Genomic DNA, 22,909 nt, shown 5'->3' on the forward strand with positions numbered 1-22,909 from the left:
ATTAGTGGATGTGGATACATACATATGGATAGAACATACATCCTATATTGTGATGTTAGATAGAAATGTACTAAAAGATGAATGTTTGAGAAAACAGAGTTCCCATTTCATTTAAGGAATGGCTAAAGAACTAGTCGTTTATATTATAATATGACAGTCACACTGACAACCTCCTTTTTTTGAAGTCTATTAAAAATAGGAAAAAGCAAAATAATAAACTATAAAAATAAATTATTTCGCTTTTCCCTGTTGTTCAGCTCTTTTATTTAAATTTGCCAAGTCTTCTTCTTTTGAAGCTAATCCTTGATTAATTCGCTGACATTGCCTTCTTATAAGTAATTTGCTGGTTTTTTCAAATAATAAATTTCTTACACTTTGTGCATGAACATTACAACTTAAAATTAAATTTGGACTGTGCACATCATACAAAGTACAACCCAGGAGACTTATATTACTTTCATGCATATTATTAACCAATTCACTTTCTGTTTTTTCCACTAATACTTTTACAGTTTCACATAAATTATACGATGGGTAGGTTAATGACATCTTATTTTGCCACCATTCTCTTAACATAATGTAACTATACATTGGGTTGTCTTCTGGGTTGTTTACAATTAAATATTTTTTGCACTCTTCACAATCAATTTTTTTTATTATTTGTTTAGCCATGTAACCAGCTACATAAACAACAGGTTGTTCACAAATTAATGAGAAATCGGTCTCTGCCATTTCATTGTCAGGTAAACTATATATGATTTCATTTTCTTCATCTATGTTAATTGGCCCTAAAAAAATTTCTTTTTCTTCATCTTCAATATCTAGTGTATCTTCATCTTCATTTTCAAATACGAAATTGTGAAAGTCTGTCAACAGCTTTTTATCATCTGCTTCACAGTTGGCCCCTCGGCTATGTGGTGCAGTTAGGCCTGTCACAACCGCCGTCTTTAATGCTGCAACAAAATGGGCTGCAGTGGGATTTCTATTTGTTGGGCTATGTTGCCTAATAACGCCAAACAAATTTTCTAGCGCGTCCTGATTTAAATTTCATAAATTTAAATATTTAAATCCTATTGATTGCACTCTCTGCCAAATGGCTCGTAGACTTTTTAATGTTATTAGGTAACCTTCTATGCATTTAATATTTGACTGAATTCCTTTATTAAGGAATTTCATATTTTCAATTTTTTTAATATAAGCAGCCCATTGGTCCATATGATTAGTTTTTAGGGAGACATTTGTGCGAATTCCCTTTTTTTTATCTTTTGGACCAGATGGACCATTTGTAATATCAAACAGTTGGTCCAATTCTCGCACTACTTTTGCTGTCTCTTCAACCTCCGCCTTCTTTTGTGGTGTTTCAGCACGGGCCATCAGGGTTAGCACAGCTGCTGTAGTATTGCTTAACAATTGCGCTGCTAGCTTTACTTTCATTTTACCTCTGTATTTAGGGTGAACATGAGCTGACGTTATTTTACTTAAAAATAAAAATTTTTTATTTTCTTCTTCCATCTCCACAAGGTGCTGCCACTTTGCTGTGGATCCGTTAAAGGTCATGCTTCCCCAGTTAAAAAAATTATTTCTTATAGATTTAAACAGATGTGGCACATCATAAACAATAAATACATCATTTCCTTTAACTTTAAAATAATGGTTTGATCCATCTTCAGTGGGCCCGGACGCCTCTCTTAAAATTTTTAAAGCTCCCATGTTTGTTGGACCTTGGTCACACACTGTATTTATAACATTAAATCCACAATCTGCTACTTCACTTATAATATTTTTAATTATAACGGCTAGTTGAGTCGATGACACAGTGCCTTTTGCCAGGTAAAATGCAATAGGCTGCTTAAATTTTCTATAAATCCCTTGTAATAAAAAAAGTAAGGCATGATCTGCCACATTATTTTTTCTGCCGTGCTCGCCAAGGTCTTCAAAGCCTTCAACTTTATCGGATGACTCATTATATAAAAGTCGTGACTTTATCGCCATCTCGTCAAATACCAAGCAGCACAACTTTTCTTTATCATTTTTTTTGCTTGAAATATTTTTTAAATGTTTTAAAACAGCAGGGTTGATTCCAGTCTGAATTGGAATTTTTTTAAGTATATTTTGCAAGGTTCTTGCGCTGGGCAATGGTACAGCAGAACTTAAATATGCATAAGTTTTCCTTGACCTCTTCATTATGGCCAAACATGACAGTTTATGCTTGGTAGACCAGCGACGTCCTTGAGGTCTCTTTTTTTGATTTTTACATGCATTTACAATTAGTTCCCTTAGTACAGGAGATTGAATTTTCTCTATAAATATTGCACTCTTCTTAAGGGAGTTGAGTGTGCATTTGGTTTTAGTGAGTCGTTCTACCAATTTTTTCTTTCTGGGTGTTAATTCTGAAAAATAAATTTTTATGTGAATTAAAATAGTCAAGTTACAAAATAAATTTGTACCCTAAAATGTGGAACCCTAAATTATACGTATTTGTGGCCGGACACGCGCCTTGTTGGTTTTTTATTTAAATATGTTAGTTGTCTTACCTTCATTATCTGGATGCTGTCTTTTAACACCCCTCGATTTTTGTGGGTCTGGTATGCTATCTGCTTTTATCTGCTGATTTGTAGACAGTACAGGTTCAATATGTGTACCTGAAATAGAAAAAAAAGTTACAGACCCATTGTTTATAGTATAAGACGTCACTATAGTTGTTTGTTGTTTAGTGAAAAAATAGTTAATTCCTTTGGCCATGTTGGAAGGTTGAAGTATCTAAATAAAGTTAAAAAATTAAGTCAATGTAGAGAAAGTTTTTTATACACAGCACAGTAATTTCTGTTATTTTTACATACCTATAGCACTCTGTAACAATGCAGAAGTGACTGGGTTAGCGGCAACCAAGGTACTTGTGTCACAATGATCTTTTGAGCTGGTGGAAGGTGTAGGTTCAGTATGTGAATCTGCAATATCATAAATATGAATAAGTAATAAAAGAGAGACTTTTACAGCGATATTAATATTTTGGAATAAAAATAGTATTGATTTTTTACCATTTGAGAAATTAAGCCTGATTCTGTAGGGTCACAGTATCCATGTTTAGTCTTGGGCCCATAGAAAATGAGGTAAATCATACTCTGATATGAAATGGTGATTTCACATACCTATTCTATCCTGAACTGCGCCAGGGACAGAAGTAGCCGTAGCTGTAGCACTTCTACTAGTGGTTTCAGTAGGTTGAACTGAAATAAGTTAGAGAGATGAGATGAGAGAGATTTAGAGAGATGAGATGAGAGAGATTTAGAGAGATGGCACTGAGGTTGCCACCATCTCTTAATTATCAATTGCATTATATAATGAAATGTTACATTAATTTCAGAATTTAAGTAATTGTTTACTTACACACATGAAGTGGGAAATCAGTCATTTGGCTACTGCTTAAAGGGGATGCTGTTAAGTTTAAACTGGGTACAACACGTCTCTTAAGTCGGTTTCCAGTTTTAGTAAAATCCTTTTTTCTAAAATGGCGTTCACACACATATTTAGTTCTGTTCAACTTTTCTATTGGCAAATAAACAAGATCCCCATTGCCTGTTACTCGTACCCATTCCCTGCATCTGAAAAAACAAAGATATATAGGTATGTATTTAAGGTTATGTCCTGGTTCAGAAGGCTATGTGGCAACCTAATGGTTTTTAATCACAGTTTTTTTGCCACATGGACATATTAATGTCCATGTGACCAAAAACCTTTAGATTGTACAAAGAATAAGTATGAACTTTTGAAGTGTAGATGGAATTTATTAAAGTACAACTTTTTACGAAATTTAATAGAACCAAAATCAAGACAACACTTTCTTTTAAAATCATATAAATTTATGAAATAGTTTATTTTTATTGAACTATAAAAAGGCAAGCAAACATTATCCCCACTCCGTCTTTAGTCTTTTGGTGTAAGCAGACAGAAGCCTATCCTTATGTTGTTGAATCTGCACTGCATTCAACAAATATTTAGTGAACATTCATATCTCATATAGAGCGTTCTTGATTGTTTCGATGTGCTTGCTCCCAAACTTAATATGTTCTAACGCTTCATTTTTACTTTGATCTCTTGGAGACAAAATTAACATTTGTGACTCCGAGTCAAGAGTAGTGGGACGATTCGGCGTTGTTTGTCTTATACATATGTTTGTAACGCTATAACTCTCGAAAGGATTAACCGATTTGGATGAAATTTGAAACACAGATAGAAGGCCCAAATCGAAATCGATTGTCGTGGGGAATTTTTGATAAGTGGGGTATTTTTGGAGATACTGGGGGTGACAGGTTTTTAATATTTTCGCTCGATCTACGTTCGTAAACGGCGAACACCTAGTATTACAAACCAATTAAATTTTTCAAGGTATTAGTCAGTGAATTATTGGTATTTTTGTTTGCAATGGACAGATGACAGAAGAGGTATAGGTACCAAAGAAGAATTTCTCACCGCCGGTATTTCTCCCCTTACCGATTTTCATCCAACGGAAAATTTCCGAAAAACAGTGGCTCCGGTGTATGAGCTTCTTTGATGCCACATATTTCACATGTTCTGCGAGCTCCTTTCTTCGACATCCTGACTATATTGACGAGATCACACGCTCATAAATATAGAACACCAGTATAAAATAAAAGTACTTAACAAAAGAATATTAACAAAAGTACATCGGTAATTAATGGAGTCTCTGTCTCAAGCACACACAACACTGTGTAGTAATAAATGGATTCGACGGGGGAACAAATGCTCAACTCAACGTCTGAAACCCAAAATTAGCAAAGCAAACCAAATAAACCACTGAAAAATACACAAAACAATAACTCATCAACCGCAACAAGATACTGATGACGTGTCAGACATTTTATGCAGTGTTGCCATTACTAACTTAAAATTCATTCACACTCGTCAATCTTGTAAAATTTAGATAATCTTTTGATTAATTTTATAAAATTATGTTCAAATATGTATAAATAAAATATAAAATACACACTGCATATATAAAAGTTGATTTTTATCTCACTAAATGATTTATAAATTCTGCGTTTAATTTATTTTCAAACTAATGAACTTGGTTACTGGCAACACAATGTTAATTTCTCTAGGTTGGCACATAATTGAACACAATCTCATGCAAAATATTTTTTGTATGAAGTTTCCAACCACTGGTGCAGTGGCTGCTCGCCACTATGCCCAACCTAGCCAGGTGGGCCGGGACGGTGGAGTGACCAAAACGCAATCTGTTTATAGTCGTTATAAAGTCGCGACTGGCCATTTTCAGTTTGTTATACCATGGTGCCACAGGTAGATTTGCTTGAATATTTCCATACCATTTTCCTTTCTGTTCTTGGTCTTGTTTCCAAAATTCGATCCATAAACTGTTAACCTGGTTGTTAATAGATTGATAACAGTCGGTCAAAGGTACTTTTACTATGGAGCTAACATCCAACATGTTGATTCCATCACGTGCAATTTTATCTACTATCTCATTTCCTGTTATGCCCCTATGTGATGGAATCCACATGAAAGAGACCTGTATACCTTTTTGTTCATAACTAAATAACAAATTTTTAACATTATACAAAATATAGTTTTTTTTATAGTCAAATCTAAGATTGGTTAAACTTTGGACTATACTTAAACTGTCTGTTAAAATTAAGAAATTATTAAAACTATTTATATGTGCGATCCTCTTCAAGGCCTCGAGGACCGCATATACCTCTGCAGTGAAAACACTGCATTTAGGGTCCAGAAGAAAACTTTGACCAAACTTGGATTGGGGATCATAAACAGCACTGCGCACAAAGAGCTCACTTTTACTACCATCTGTATACAAAGTATAGTAATTATTTTCAGAAAGAAAACTTAATAATTCACAATTGTTAAAAATTTTTTTAGTAACAATATTGATCTCAAATATAATACAGGAATATGAGTATGAGTAGCATGTCCACTTTGATTGTTTAATAACTTTTTTAAAATCTTCATTCATTTGCAGTACAATGAGAGGGAGAACTGGGAAATAACCTCGTAAGAGCTCACCTCCTGAAGTCAGCTGGGCCGAGCATTGTACAGGAAAAGGTACTATTTTTTTGAGAACATTATCATTACCAGATAACAGCTTTAGTAAATATCTCTCTATTAGCAGAAGTCTTCTAAGACAAAGTGGCATTATTTTGGTTTCAACTTCCATAGCTCGTATGGGAGTTGAACACATAGCCCCAGAAATTATTCGCAGAGCTTTGTTTTGAATTATGTCTAGTTTTTTTATACAACTACTATTTGAGTAGGCTAAACAACTGTAGTCAAAGTGGCTTCTGACTATAGACTTATATAACATACTTAAAATTTTGGGGTCTGCACCCCAGTTCACACCAGCTAAACATCTTATAATATTTAAACCCTTAAGAGAGTTAGTTATAATGTGATTGATGTGCATATCAAAACGAAGTTTGTTATCAATGATAACACCCAGGAATTTATGATTAGATACAACTGAAATTGGATGATTATTGTAAAGTATGCCATTAGAGGGAAAATCTTTACTAAAAATCATGGTCTTGCTTTTATTGGGGTTAATCTGTAGAGCCAACCTGTCATTATAATATATGTACAATTGACCTAAAGCATTATTTATACTATTTACAGCTCTATCTACATTATGGTCTGTACAATATAATACAAGGTCATCCGCAAATTGTAAAATATTTACACCTTCTATATTTACAAAATTAAGTATTTGACTAGTATATATATTGTACAGCAATGGAGATAATGTAGCTCCCTGCATAGTACCCTTAGAGACACTTCTGGGACCATGAAGATTATTATTATGCCTTATATACAAAGTTCTATCTGTTAAAAAATTAAATAACCACTGGCAAAGTATGCCTGGTATACCAATGTCAGAAAGAACTTGAACCAAAATGCCAGGGTCTACATTATCAAACGCACCTTGAACATCCAGAAAAACACAAACACTGGACTTATTATTATTATTGCCATATTTCAGATCTGACAAGAGAGAGATGAAGCTGTCAGCACAACTTCGCCCTCTCCGGAAGCCATATTGAACATGTGGAATGATGTTATTCGCCTCTACATAACACTCAAGGCGCATCTTTATCATGTTTTCATTAAGCTTTCCAACACAAGATGACAATGATATGGGACGATAAGAGTTAGGTTCTTCAGGTGGTTTGTCAGGCTTAAGTATAGGTATTACACACTGTGTTTTCCAAGATTCTGGAATTTTTTTAAAGTGCCAAAGAGCATTAAGATTAGCTAATAGTTTCTTTTGAACGGACTTATTTAGATTTTTGATCAAAATGTATGGACAGTCATCTAAACCAGGGGTTGTGTTTCGTCTGGATTGTAAACTTGTACAAAGCTCACTCCAAGTAAAGGGTTCTATAAGAAAACTAGACTTCTGAAGGCTATTATTAATTTGAAAATAACTTTCTAGATTATCAATAACCCTACATTCATTTTGAGATAATTTATCTAAAAGAGGGACAACAAATTCGTCTTTATATGTTCTATTATTGCATTTCATTCGTTTAAATAACTTGATGTATTTCCAAATAATACTAATCGGTGTAGTTCTGTTAAACGTATTACAGATGTTTGCCCAACCATTGCGTTTATGTTCTGAAATTGTCTTTTTCTTAACAGCATCAAGTCTTTTGTAATTAATGTAATTATCAATGGTTGGATCACTTCTGTACTGTTTTAAAGCTGAATAAGTTTTAATAACACTCTGTTCACATGTGTCATTCCACCAAGGCGCTGGAGGTTTGCAACGATAGTTATTAGCTTTGACAAACTTTGGCACAGTATCCCTCTTAAGTGTATCAAGCCTTTCGATAAATTCGTCATATGACTGTAATGGATTCTCATTATTAACTTCAAAATTAGAAAACGCAATTATAGATAGCTCATTGTATTTTGCCCAGTCTGTCTTGTTGTATAAGAATTTTTCAATGGGAGGATTAATTTGGTATCTATCAACGGACAATAAAACACGAGTAAGTGTAGGAAAATGATAGCTCCCCATACAATCATCGTGCACCCACCATTCGCATAGTGGGGTGATTGGAGCACTACAAAAGCTGACATCAATAGCTGATGGATTACGGTTAGGATAATTAATAGTAGTGAAGCTACCATTGTTAAGGACACATAGATCAAATTCATCAATTAAATCGTATAACTGATGACCCCGACTTTTCGTGGTCATACACCCAAATGCCACATGATGTGCATTGAAATCACCAGCCACATATATTGGCTTAGGCAAATCTCTAATTATATCACGCAATTTATTTATTTTGAAGCTACCATTCGAGGGAGGACAGTATACACATAAAATCGTTAAGTGATTACCACTTACATATAATGATAATGCTATAGTCTGAATTTCTTGGTAAAATCTGGTCTGAATAATGTTATATTTAAAATATGGTTTGATCAAAATTGCTACTCCACCATGCTTGTTTTGGGCATTATGATAGTGGGAATTATATCCAGAAATTTTAAAATGCTAATGTATCTTTCAGCCAGGTTTCATTGAGTAGACAGATATCAACATTTTGCTCAGCTAAGAATTTAGACAATACCGGTTTTTTCCCATGTATGCTTTGAATATTGTACTGAGCTATACATAACTGCTGTATGTTTTGTACTTTACTATCCATTAATGTGACAGATTTTTTAAAAGTAAGTCTTTAATGAACAGAGTAGTCACGGGCTCATTGTCTGATTTATTACCCAATTCAACTAATGTTTGAACCATCGCCATCAGAATATTCTTATTATTTACAATTTCAGACTTGAGTTGTGCTTGATTCAAGTCGGGTTCAGGCATTGTTTTATTTACATTACTTACAATTTTTTTATTTTTATATTTATTTACATTTTGGCTTATTGATGGTAGAGTCTTAACAACATTGCTCGACTGTGCAGGTAAAGATGGAAAATCAGTTGATGTAATTGTATTAGCCACAGAGGCATAAGTAATGTTACCCTTTTTTTCAAGTATTTTTTTCATTTTTATTGGGCAAGATTTGGATATGGCCAAGTGAGGGCCACTGCAATTAACACAACATAAGTTCTCTTTTTTATCACAATCTCTGAAATTATGCTCCCCAGCACATATTGAGCATCGTTGTTTACCATTACAAATTTTTGCAGGATGGTTGAACTTGAAGCACCGGAAGCATTGCTGCAAGGGCGGGACATATTCAAACACCCTGAACGAAAATAGATCATATTGGATGCTGTCGGGCAGAACATTTGACAAGAAAGTTATACTGACAGTCTCGAGACCTACAGTACTTTGACCGACCTTCTTCGTAAATCTTCTCACTGAAATAATTTCATAAATCGAAGACAGTTTCGTATACAATTCCTTGTTCGAAATGCTGGTAGGCACATATCGAATGATTCCAGTTTTTTCTATCTGCGCTGCTGGAATATGTGCCTTTAAGTTGTGCTTTGTTAAAAAGTCCGTATTTGTGATGAAATTATTTGCAGTGTTGTATTGTTTAAAAACAACCGCAATTTTGTTGGCATTTACTCTATGTAATACTACCACACCTTTCACCTCCGAAGTAAAAATATTATTTAAGTAAACTGGGCTTTTATTTCCAAGTTTAACCTGTTGGTCCTGGCTTTCAACAAAAACTTTGAAGTCGGTATTAGTACAATGTTCAGGATAAAGTCTCAGATAACCTGGCTTAAAAAACGGAATAAAGTCATCCTCACCGCCGCCTATTTCAGGTCCACATTCCTTCGCGCCTCTTTTACGAGCAATTTTGGGTCGCTTCAGGGTTCCACCTGGGTCCTCTGGTTCATTCATTTTAGTAATTAACAAAATGTACAATTATTTACACTGATTAAAATAAGTTTTAGTATTATTTACACAGGATATTTTAACGAAAAACAATTTTAAAAAATTAAATCGACCGCCACATTTGGAGTTCCCGCCAAAACTCCTAAATTGTATTTTCAAACCAGTAATCACAGATTAATTATTAGCGAAAACCAACTACAGAATGTAGTATCATAGACTATATATAGTTTAACCACCTATTTATTCAGAATGGCAACAAAGTAGTACTGCATCAAACTGATCAAACGCAGCTATTAGCTGATGGGGATCAGCTTTTCGTTGCGACGGAAGAGGCTGCGTCGAGACCGTGACCGGTGACACATCACGGTGTGCGTAGCGTACGGCAACGTGCTCTCGCTCCTGCTATACGCCACGTACACGGACGACGTCCCGTGCCTGGTAGGGTGCACTCTGACCTTCTACGCCGATGACATGGCGTTTGGGCGTCGCTGAAAACCGCGCACGCTGCGTCGAAGCTCCAACGCTTTCTGGACCGGACTGGACTCGATGGAAATCCGAATAAGACATGAACTAGGCCTTTTGTGTTTAGCCAGGGTAGGCCATCACCTCTACGCTTCCAGGATCCAGACGTGCCGTGGAAGACACCGGTCACCTACTTAGGAGTTACCATAGACTTAGATTATGTTCTGTTGAATTGTACTATTATGAAACACGTGGTCTAAATATAAAAATACTAGAAAATACAACTTGAACATAGTTATCGATTGCCATGCCACCTAGGCCTTACTTTACGATGTCGAATTTGGGCGAATTTGTAAATGCCTCGCCTTGGAACAGGATCCGAACCAAAAGCAGTGCGTGGTCAACTTGTAGTTCCCGCGCTTACGGCTCGTCGTCCTTGCGCTTACGGCTCTCCGTACCCGAACTCACGTCTCTTCGTCCACTCTTGCCCCAATCCCCTCGCACGACATTCTTGCCGAAACCGAGCCGGAAGCGCGGCGTTCCCTAGCCGTAGCCGAGTTGACGTACAGAAGCTGCTGACACGCTTTGTTTACGTGCATATGTTAGCCTGACGCCTGGTTGACGGCAAGGCGAAGGGCGATACGGTGGTGATCCCTTTCCGAATTGATGTGTGCTTTTAGCTTTAGACGTTTTTTGTTGGTATTTCCAGTTCTCTATTTTTATTAGTTAACCAAAACCAAAACTGATTGACTGGCTAGTATACTAACTATTACTTAAACTAATAAACTAGTATTCTGTAGCTCGAACTTCGAAGGACTCTGTAGTCTAGTATAATAGCATAGATAATAAAAATAACGTAATAAAATTACTTTAAATATAAGAGATATCTGTAGTCTGTACACACGTCTCTTGAGTCTTGACTCTTGAGAGGCGTGATTTTATTTAGTGATTTGTCATTAATATTATGTGCGGTGATACAGTAAATAAAGTTAATTACAGAAATCCGTTGACCGGTGATAATATATAATAAAAAAACATCAATTAATTGTCCAGGCCTAACGTCTAGTTCAGAAAACCTCTATTTTGATTAATTGACAATAATATCCTAATATTCAAGATTGCGCTTGTGTAAATATTAAAACAACTAATTTGATTAATATATATTTATCGATAAACAGTAAACTGTATAGAAGCCTAGAAATGGACGGAGTTGTTGAGGTCAATGAGATTTCGGATTTTGTGTCCTACATAAAAAGTGTAAGTACTTCCTAACTTGTCGCATTTGTTGTATGTATTTGTAAAAAAAACGCAGTTGTAGTGTATTTGCAATTTCTAGAGTCAATAAACAACGTATTAATTTGTTTCTAGGTCTAAATATTTATAAATAAAAAGTAATCTTTTGTTTAATGATGATCTCTTATTATTTTTTTTTTCAGATTGAATGGCGTGATCCTTGGCTCATAGCACTATTATCATTCCATGTGTTAGTCACATTTACCTGCTTCTCCACACGAAATTATGGAAATTTTCAAATTATCCTCTTTATCACACTATGTGAGTATGACTATAACAAAACTAAAAGCTTATTTAGTTATAAGACATTTAAAAAAGTACATTCTTTTAGATATATTTGATTTTTACAAATACAACCTAAACTATCACAATCATATTTAAATAAGTGGGTAGAGTGAATTCCACATAATCCAAAGAATTTAATGAAATTATAATACTTGTAATGTGTTGCTAAGCAAAAGTAAGCAATAACAGCATGCTTCATACTAATAATTTCTATTACTCAATATTGTAAAACTGTAATTATATATATGATTTAACAAAATGAAAAATACCGACTAAGACAGGTAGAATATTTATAGTAAAAACTGTGTACAACAACATTGTTTAGCACACTGTTTATATTGACCAAAATCAAAGGTCCCAGCTGAGTTCTATTGTATTTGGTATTTTATAATGTGATCAGCTGTTATGACTATTGGTTTTACAATCAAATATCAGTAGTCCCTTTAACGTTGTCATATCAGAGTTGATTGTATATTTTTCTTAAAGGAATTAATCTTTTATTATTATTTCAGTGTTATTGGTATACTTTTCTGAGAGCATTAATGAAGTAGCTGCAAGAAATTGGACATTATTTTCAAGACAACAATACTTTGACAGCAAGGGTCTTTTTATATCAGTTGTATTCTGTATACCTATATTATTAAACTGTATGATTATGGTGGTAAGTAATTTATTAATATTTTAAGTAATCTTGAGTCTTAGTTTGCAAAATTTATTTACATACGACTATCATATGTCCTGTTATCTAATATGTTGTATCAGATAATGCTTTTTATTTGTGTTACAGTACACAAAACCTCATATAATTCACAAGCACCTGTTGTATTATTTCTGCCAGACCTAATTTAAATCATTTGTTAATTAATTCATCTATGTTCTATGTCAGTTATAAATAATTTATTGGCATGCAGATAAATTTATTGGCATGCAGATAAAAAACCAATATAGTGGAAATATATATATGAAAGTAACTAGTTTAAATACCCAGACTGTCTCTGGCATGGTTATGGCATATTCCTGCAGCATCATAGACCTATAAACTAAATTTTCCTATAACCTTAAGGTTTCGTTTTTTCTAGGCTTTTTTTAAATAGCCATTAAGTTTCTAACTTCCACTGTTATCTGTAAAATATGCATATCAAGGACATACTGTACTTATCCAGCTACTATTATTTTAAAAAATCGGATGGTACACCATATTGAAGCGAAGGTCGTAAATGTTTCACGACTATGTTGTTATCAATTATGGCAAATATGTTATAAATAGGTTCAACAAAATCTTTCTTAAAATAATCTTACTTATAAATATACTTTAAGCTTAGATAGTTTTGACAAGTTTATTTATGTTCAACATTATCATGGTGTGTTCATCTGTGGTAAGGTCAAACCAGTTTACCTTGTAATTTAAAATATCAATTGTATGTGTAAAGTGTGTATTAAAATTCTTCAATAAAAAATATAATCACAATCTCAATGATTGTGTAATTTTCAGATTGATAATTATGTACATTTTTATACAAATAGCTTACATTAAATGATGTTCATATATGAACAACATATAGAACACATTTGTTTTACGTTTCAACCTTTTAATCACGACGTGTGCACTGACCGTTACAAACCAAGGTTAAGACTTTAATTTGATCAAGCAATTACATTTTAAAATCAAACAAAAACGCAACAGATCTTTTTGAATGTATAATATGTGTTTTGTTTTAAATTTTCATCACTTTTGTAATGAATTTTGCGAATTTGGCGAAAATTCGCAAAATTCATTACAAAAGTGATAGGTATTAAAAATAGATTTACTACTAGACTGTTTTTCTTTATGTAAAACTTTTTTTAATAATTAAGTTCAAAATAAACCTATCTCTGAGAAGCGATTTCTTCCATAATAATGTTAGATATCACCAGACACCTAATTTTCGAGATAAATAACTTGAGAATTCCTACTATAGTAAATAACTTATACTTTATTAAAAGTGGCAAGCTTTCATTATTCTATAAATTTAATATAGACCACAACAATTATCAAGACCTTGGAAGTTATAATCAATACTATCTACTTAAGAGTTGTAATCGATCGGGTGTACGACCTTGGTAATCCTGGTTTACCAAATGTGGTTATTTTGCTTGACATTCACATTGCTACTAAAGTATCGTACAAACATCTTTCTAGAATGAATGCGTTTGACTACATTATAAATATTAATTATTTTTTAATTGTATTTATTGGATGGTGAAAATGTATTCACCATATAGATGCATTTACTGGTTTATCGTCTGTGAAATGTTTCTAATATATATATGTAGTTTTGTTTCGTGAACTAGATGAGTATTTCTATAGTATAAACCCAACTAATAGTTTTTTTAATTATGTATTCTGTAATTTTTTTATTGTTTATGCGTTTATGTGAAGGTCATTCATAGCTGTGTAGAGAAGTATTCGTCCCCGTTGGTTTCTGTACAGCACGTCTTCTGTGTTTGTGGATATATATTTGTATTGTAATGAAATCGATCAGTAATACATAAACATGTTGCATAAATAATTATAATACCGAAAATTGTGGTACTTACATTGTATTCTATATCGGTATTTTAAAAGGTCAAACGAAACTATTAATCATTTATTCATACTATCATTCAAAAATAATCATATCAGTGTGGTATTCAGAGTGTGATGTTTCAGGTTTATTAAATCGAAGTCTTTATCTATTACATATTGTAATGAATACAAGAAATATGGTTATTATTTTTACAGGGCTCATGGCTTTATCAATCAACACAAATTATGACGAATCTTAAGAAAGCACAACTCCGTCAGCGGCTTAAAGAGCTAAACATGAACAAGGGAAAGATGACAAAGTCGGATTAGGTACCAGTCGTTGAGGTGGGAATTGGTAAGATTATTTAGGTTTGTCCCTTGCCTCAATCTGTGGTAACATGTCTATGGGTACAGCCCCGTAGGTAGAACAAATATTATTTTGTTATTGACGTAATGTTGCCAGGTGAGACATGAAATTAATTTTGATGCATCTGTCTGTAACCTTGGCGAGAATTTTTGATGCATATAAAGATTTCTTCTATAAAATTAATTGTTCACTTCTATTATAAGAATGATACTGTCCACTATCTTTATCCATAATTTGCTAAATAATAAAAATTTAAACGCATTTTATACATATTTTTAGAAGAATATTGTATGTATAGAGTTCCTATTTTCACACATTCAAATTTCAATACAGACTTGTATAAGGACAGATTATTTCTAATGTAGGATATTTTAATATTATAAATGCGAAAATAAAAAGGTAGCAGTACCTATTTATAGATGTGATTTGGAAAAGAAACAAACATTCGCACATAGAAAATGTACGAACTCGCGGTCACGGCTAGTGTTAATAATATATGTATTGGAACTAAATCAAGAAATGTCTATTGCTATATTAGGAAAAGCTATCGAGTACACTTTCAGATCTAGATTTCATATTTAAAACTCGTTAGACCCACTACATAACATTAAAAGGAACACGATTGTGTTTCACTAAGAAACTTTTTCGCTCCTACAATCCTAAATTGAACTTTTAAATTTATCCTTATTGCCGTCATTGCCGTGAAGACCCTAATTTATCTATGATAATAACAAACTTAGTTTCATTTTACAAATATATTTGATATGATAGCCATTGTCTCTAATCATAAAGAATGGCTTATTCGAAACCTAATATATTTAGTTTAAAACTCGTAATATTGTTCTGTATAATTCCATCTAAAAATCAGTGTTGGTATAAAAGATTAGTCTTTAGTTTGTGAATCCGTTTTCATCTAGATATAAATCAACTTGTGACCTTGAATAAGATTGTGCCAAAGTGCACTGTGCATATAATAATTAACACTACACGTTTATTATCATCAACGTTTTGAATCTTATGTAATCATCGCAGTGAAACAACTTAAAAATAAACATTCGACGTTACGCAATTATGTTAATGAGATATTCAAGGACAGTATATTTTTGTGACTTTGACAGATAATTTTCCTCAAAAATATAAGTGTATGTTCACAGAGTAGAATAATAATGGTGTAAAAGAGAGGTAGAGATGTGCATAAACAATTTCATTTCACACAAGTAAATAGTCACGTAGTTTAATACGTAGTTAATTAACCTAACCATTTTTTTATCGGCACAGTACAAGACACAGGAGAACAGACACATTTCTTTCATTAATCGGTTTTAACGGGGTGGACTATCTAGTTACTGCGAAACAGTTACTGTTTCGTTGGGAATCCACGACTTTCAGTACATTTGCAATGTTCTCACTGATTGTTGCTTGTTTTTTTATCATTCTTCTCTATTTCCTTAAATAATTGTTCGGAATTATTTTTTATAACTAACAAGAGTCGTTAAGAACGTACATATTAATGCTAGAAATGTTTATTATGAAAAGAAATAAGGTCACCAATATTACTTTTATTGGATTAGGTTTCGTCTGAACTGGTAGGAGTAGGTATATATATGCAGCTCAGCAATGCATGCATATATATTTTCATATATTATTATACAACAAAAATTGACTCGCGGGATTATTCACTTTAACCTTCAATGAGCTAAAGAAAGTTTTGTTTAGTTTAACGTGTATGTGATAAGGTCAAACACTCAATAGCAATTCTATTTCGAAATTAGGTATGAGCGAGAAGTCAAGAACATGCAAATATGTGCAAGTCCATTGAAGTATTCCATTTTATAGACATTACCTTTAAAACAAAATGGAATTAGAAATACGCTAATCGGATTTACTATTATCATTGATTATATAATTTGATTAAACTGGATCTTATTGGATTAATGAAAACATGTCGTTTTCGATAATACGTAGCTCCAAACGGAAATTACTTAAAATCTTTCAGCTATAGCCACGCTTTGAGATTATATTTGGTTTAATGTAAATTGTGTAGGATCGTGCGTTTAAAAAATATAAAGAAATTCATGAATTAGGTAATATAACACGGGATGTAACATATTTTATTCTCCTTAAATTTGGAGAGAAAACCTCCAAATTGGCAACATAAAATGAAACCAGCGCGTTTGTCAATCGTGACAATGTCATTTTTGTATGACAATTTACATTTACAGCTAGGTCCGCGATTTCGTTTACGTGCAATAGAGCATTTTTTAACATGATCACATCTACCTTTATCTTAAAGAAGCAAACACTTTCGCATTTAGAATATTAATATAGCTGTAATTTTTATTAACGCCAATGTTTTTGAAATTCTATTTTTGACACAAGTTTTGTGACGTTACATATTAGTATTTTCTTTTCCTACTTTCTACAACTGGCGATCTACCCTCAGTGCCTGAACTAATTTATTAATTTTTGTACAATACAATACAACGTACCGTATGTACTTTGATAAATTAGCTTTAAAAAGCGCGTTTGGCATTAACTCTTTCTTCGTATATCATCAGCAATAGCTTCGCTTCTTTGTACTTAATATTGTTAATAAATGAATGTTGAATGCGCAAATACACGCAATTACATTAAGGAGCTGCTCAAAACTATTGCTGTCTCTATTTAGCATGCTTAGAATTTAAATAATTGTTAGATTTGAGTGGCCTTTGAGTAGAAGAACGTATGTAGATGCCATAATAATATCATTATATTTAGATATAAGCATTTATGTAACGAGCTTGACGAGGGAATGTTATTTGTGCTGTAAAAAGTGATTGCGGACAAAAAATTGTATGTTTGTATGATGAAATTATTCCTTGATTGTATGTTCGTTTACTCAGTTTAAATCTTAACCATCAAGTTGATTTTGATTTTAAAAATTGGAAATGCGTTCCGTTTCAATATTTTAATTGCAAATTAAATGTGAAATATTTTGGCAGAATATAATAAAATAAATAATACGAAGAACCTTAAAAATATGAGGACAATAAAAATTCCAATTATTCCCAGTGACGTACAAGTATCTAAACAATAGATGAAAGTCGGGTTTGATTACAATTCGTCAAACGAAAAGCGGATGGTGTCGAAAGTCTGTGGTGCGTAGATACTGTTGACCAAAACATACGAAGGAAATGCGGAAACATTTCGATTATCCCTCCCCTAACCCCATACAAGACAGTTGTTTGCGACTCTCAAGATAAATGTTGATATTCATTTGAATATTATCATGGACTAAACCAATTATTACCTGCACATTGACAATCACATTAGGCCAGTTTGATATAGGAAACTACGTCATTTGTACATCACATTTTGCCATTAAGATTAGTCCATTTTGTCTAGCACTTGTTACTAATTTATGGAAGACTGAATGTGTGATTTGAATTTTGGTTTCGTTATAGTCACGCTAGTTATTTTATTTAGGTTAAGAGACATGGTCGAATATTCAATCCGCCGGTTAGTAATTTTCAGTTAAAATATTTTTTTTTTGTCTTATTTCATTGAGTATCCGTCCATGAAGTCAGTGCAATATGCTTTTTTAATTTTATGGTCGTTAACGATTGACCTTGTAAAAGAATATGGTCTCATTTGAACCTAAGATTTATAGTTCTTAGTGCTAAGTGTAACTCAAATTCGTTTTGGACACGCCAGTTATACTTAGCGCTGGGCCTCGACTATGAATCTTATCTTAAGACTTGCAAAATTCTGTATTCAATTTATTAATTGACACGCATATGTATATTGTAGTTATTGCGTATATGTGATTTTATTTAATAGGAATTAATATTGTGTTTACATTATAGTAGGTATGCTTACTAACATTGTAAGCTAAGAATTGGTTATTGGATAAATAAAGTATTTGTTTGAAAATGCATTTTAAATACAACTTAAACCTAAATAGAAGTGAGTTTCTTACATTATTTTCATAATTTCACATTTTGAGTGCTATTCAGTAATCAGTAATCATAAAGATACTGCCACAGATACCACATTAAGTTGACAAATGACAATTTGTATATAAAAAAGTTGCCATATTAACTGCATTTGTTTCCCCGAATATATTTTTATTTAACGTAATAATTGCCAGTGGCTTTATGATTTGCTAATTGGGCTATTTATAAATGTAACAAACATTTAAGCTATATATCTAGTCTTTGTATTAAATTTCCTGTGACGATTTATTAGAGATTCAGCTTATTGTCAATTAAATTAACACAACTTTGATTTAATAAAATTACATAAGATTTTTAGATCAAACATTTACAAAATATCTATCTATGTTATCTAAAGTATGTTATATAAATTTCCATGAGCACGGCTGATTTAGGATTTTTGCAATTTATTGTACCAGGCCCTGAGGTTAAGTTACAATAAATGTGTTCCTTTTATTAAAACTAATTTTAAGTATGCAATGTCAAAAGCCGTTGCTGGCAATTTTCTCTTTGACTTCGCGCATCATAAGTTCAACTAAATTGTCCAGGTCCACTTTGGGGTTCCAATTCCAGTCTCTTCTTGCTTCGCTATCATCAAACACTTGGGGCCAACTGTCAGCTGAAAAACACAGTTTCTATTTCTTAATTTAGTTTTATGTTATATTAAAAATAAAAATAAGTATACTAACAAACTTTATAGAAAAGACGTAAGGTGCTAAGAAAAACATCTACAAAAAAGTCTGTTTACATACATTACTCTTGGAAATAACAATTTTAAACGTCACCTTACATACCAATAATCCTCGATATTAAATACCGTGAATTATGAGCGATCAACATAGTATGATTTTATTAGGGCACTATTAGACTGTAACTGTCTACGTCTAATACGGTGTTTTCCAAATTTATTTTAATATAAAACCTGTCGTACTATGTTAGTTTAATAGTTTATGGAGTTTTCTAATAATTTACTCAAATTATTATATTTGCCTTTATTTATATGCAGGCGTTATAAAAGTAAATAGTGCTTTTCAATCGTGTATAATGATATGCATTTATTTGATTTTTTGTGGCGGAAATTCTTTGTATATATAAACACAATGTATGAATAAAGTACCAAATAGCTATGCAATACATAAATTATTCGGAAGATAAAAGTTTCGAAGAAATTTCGTGCCATCTGACAGTCGTGAAACGCAACAATACCGTTTATCCTACTACTGCTGTCACAAATGCCACATAACAGTCCGTAACGAAGAATTGGTCTATTGCATCTTTCACTAATTTTATTGACTGCGAAGATGTATAAATAAAAACGAAAAACTACTTCGACAAACAATAAATGGATCTGCAACCTTCTACGTTAAGCCTTTTTAGAATACCTAAAGACTTTCAGCGTGACCCGCGTACTATAATACTAGAGGTGACATTTAAATTTTAATACGTGTTTCATACACATTATTTCTTAGAGGTTTTATATGCAAATTTTGGGTGGGTGTTGCCATATTAATGATCGTTTAAACATATAAAACTTACGTTTACACATACATAATTAAATATAATTTTATCTTACCAATCTCCTGTCTTGCGTCCGGCATATATGTGATCTTAAAATCTGGTATATATTTAATCATTTTGTCGGCCAGTTCTTCAGGTGTGAAGCTCATCGAAGTGACATTATAGCAGCGTCTATTCAGGATTTCGTTTGGGGCTTCCAGGAACTCTGAGAGGGCTTTTAGTGCGTCCCTCACATGCATCATTGGTAGCCTCGTGTCTGGTTTTAAATAGCATTGGTAATGGCCTTTACGTAAAACGTCATGGAAGATTGCTATGGCGTAATCTGAAAAAAAGGGCTTGGTAATGAAAACCTGTGCTCCAAAAGTAGTTATAATCTATATATACAGTCAGACACCCATACATATAGAATGCATATTAAGTAAGACATAATAATTTTTTGTATATAAAAAATATTATGTCAAAAGTATTATGTCTTGTTCATTATTGTTGCACTAACAGTGACAATTCAAGTCTTTTATAAACTTCTTGACCCGGCCCTTCTAATTCGGTACTCTATCAACTGATGGAGCGTTTTAAAATTTTACTTAGAACTATGGTCACAGCTAAAAGTACAATTGGTAATACCTGTTGTGCCTCCACCTGGTGGATCGCTGGAAATAACACCAGGAAATCGTAAACAACGAAAATCAAGCCCGAATTTATGATAATAGTACTCTCCCAATAACTCCGCGTGGACTTTAGACACACCGTAAATTGTTCTTGGTCTTTGAACAGTGATATTCGGGGTTGGGTTTCTGGGAGAGTCTGGGCCGAAAGCACCTATTGTACTAGGAACAAAAATCCTTAGTTTATACTGTTTTGCAAGCTCTATAACGTTGTGCATGCCTTCGATGTTCACTCTCACAGCCAGTGGGACGTTTTGTTCACCTATCGCACTTAACAGAGCAGAAAAATGTATTAACCAGTCTACTCTGTGGTCGACAACAATTTTCTGGAGTCCTTTAAAATCTAGAATGTCAGCGAAAATATATGGACCATCATTAGCCACATCTTGGGTTGGTTTTATTATATCTGATAGAATAACATTTTGTTGGCCATATTTTTGTCGTAAATATTTCGCACATTCCACGCCTAGTTGACCCAGACCACCTGAAATATAAGTTGTCGAGTTTAATCTAAATCAACGCAAGACTCATGACGATAAAAACATTTAATTTATTATTTAAATTTAAAGATGTTTATTTTGCGTCATAAATATACCTACGCGATGAACAAATAATAATAATAAATTTCCATGAAAGTTATTGTTCACAACGCCATTTCTCCGATAGGAACAATTGTAGTATAAACATGTTATTATACACGTTTAATTATGTAAATATTTTACTAACACACATATTTATCAAGCAGCTTGCAAACAGTTAAATATCTATTTACTATTTTTAATAGATATTTACGTAACATTCATGAAATATATTAATTTTAAATACAAATATTGTTACTTGCAATCCTCTCCTAAATCCTTTTGACTAAAGTGAATGTTGGTGTGCAGAGGTTTACATACTTAACTATAGGCACATTCGTATACCCGTAGTATCGTATTAATCCTTGACCAATATAAATATAATAGTCGATTGCAAGTACTATTGTTTTTTTTACAGGTATTAAAAACCCTTTCTGTATTGAAGATTACAGAAAAAATAACAAAGTAAAGACGCACCTATTCGGAATTGGCAAATTTGCGAATTCAAGGTCACCTATAATTTATTCAGATCCTATTTATGTAATACGGCAAAAAAGAGGAAATATTTACATACAGTATGTCAATTAATTTTGTATTATTAACGATTGTAGTAGTGAGGTATATTTAGTTACGGGAGTAATTTAGGTATAACTGGGTTCCAACCGCGTGTAGTTCCTTGAGATTTATTAGCGAAAAACTAAATAAAAAAAAAACTTTATTACAAAACTTTGATACAAAAACAGGTTTATCTTCTCGCTCCAGATATTAAACTGTGTAAAAGCATGAAACTAAATACATTATGTAGAGTCTTAAGCAGTTACTCCGACTCACATACATAGGGACTCACCAGTAATTAAAATTTTAGGTGGTTTTTGTAAACTTTTCACACTGTACGCCCGCAGATTCGTCAATAATGTTTTCTGAAATAATTTTTGCAATAGCGCCATAGTATTCTAATGATATCGGTTTTGATTTGTTCCGAATAAGCAACACCTTAGAGCAACGATAACAACTAACTGAAGCCAATAAAGATTTAGATGAATTAGAACCTCGGAACCTGTTATACTCGACGTCACACCTAGAACGCTTGGTGAGATTTCTGAAATAGGAAAATGAACTTTATGTGTAGTCAAAATCAAAGTGATGTATACTATATTTATTTGATACGGAAGTGGGTGTGTAGTTTGACGTAGATCACAGATGCCTACTTTAGTAGGTAAATTTTTGCCAGTCTGGCCTTGAGATCTCGTTTTCAATTTGCGAAAAAAATAAATCAGCATACCTGTTCCTTCTAACACAAATAGTGTCGAATTTGATTAAAATACATATCATTTGTATGATATAAGAACAAGTA

General features: G+C 32.9%; 2 protein-coding genes and 1 long non-coding RNA gene across 4 annotated transcripts; 2 read left to right on the plus strand and 1 right to left on the minus strand.

Annotated features, from left to right (window-relative positions):
• Nucleotides 1–5,186: 5,186 nt before the first annotated feature.
• Nucleotides 5,187–9,648, plus strand: LOC123689521. 2 transcript variants are annotated; one of them, XR_006750472.1, is made up of 4 exons: nucleotides 5,187–5,319; nucleotides 6,014–6,096; nucleotides 7,028–8,152; nucleotides 9,208–9,648. It is a non-coding gene; the product is annotated as an uncharacterized LOC123689521 (long non-coding RNA). The 2 variants fall into 2 exon arrangements; XR_006750471.1 differs by having other exon boundaries at nucleotides 7,028–7,233.
• A 1,575-nt stretch (nucleotides 9,649–11,223) lies between these two features.
• LOC110994212 (transmembrane protein 18) lies at nucleotides 11,224–18,732 on the plus strand. The gene is made up of 4 exons (XM_022260747.2): nucleotides 11,224–11,587; nucleotides 11,767–11,884; nucleotides 12,421–12,569; nucleotides 14,670–18,732. Exons 1-4 carry the CDS (start codon nucleotides 11,531–11,533, stop codon nucleotides 14,781–14,783), a joined length of 438 nt encoding a protein of 145 aa, XP_022116439.1. The 5' UTR covers nucleotides 11,224–11,530; the 3' UTR covers nucleotides 14,784–18,732.
• LOC110994187 (L-threonine 3-dehydrogenase, mitochondrial) lies at nucleotides 18,246–22,647 on the minus strand. Its single transcript, XM_022260707.2, has 4 exons — nucleotides 22,403–22,647; nucleotides 20,937–21,461; nucleotides 20,368–20,634; nucleotides 18,246–19,413 (listed from the first exon to the last, which is right to left on the minus strand). The coding sequence occupies exons 1-4, from the start codon at nucleotides 22,500–22,502 to the stop codon at nucleotides 19,277–19,279; spliced, it is 1,029 nt and encodes a 342-aa protein (XP_022116399.1). The 5' UTR covers nucleotides 22,503–22,647; the 3' UTR covers nucleotides 18,246–19,276.
• Between the last annotated feature and the right edge of the window lie 262 nt (nucleotides 22,648–22,909).

The sequence above is a fragment of the Pieris rapae genome, chromosome 10 (assembly GCF_905147795.1).
Source record: "Pieris rapae chromosome 10, ilPieRapa1.1, whole genome shotgun sequence".
Taxonomy (NCBI): Eukaryota; Metazoa; Arthropoda; class Insecta; order Lepidoptera; family Pieridae; genus Pieris; species Pieris rapae.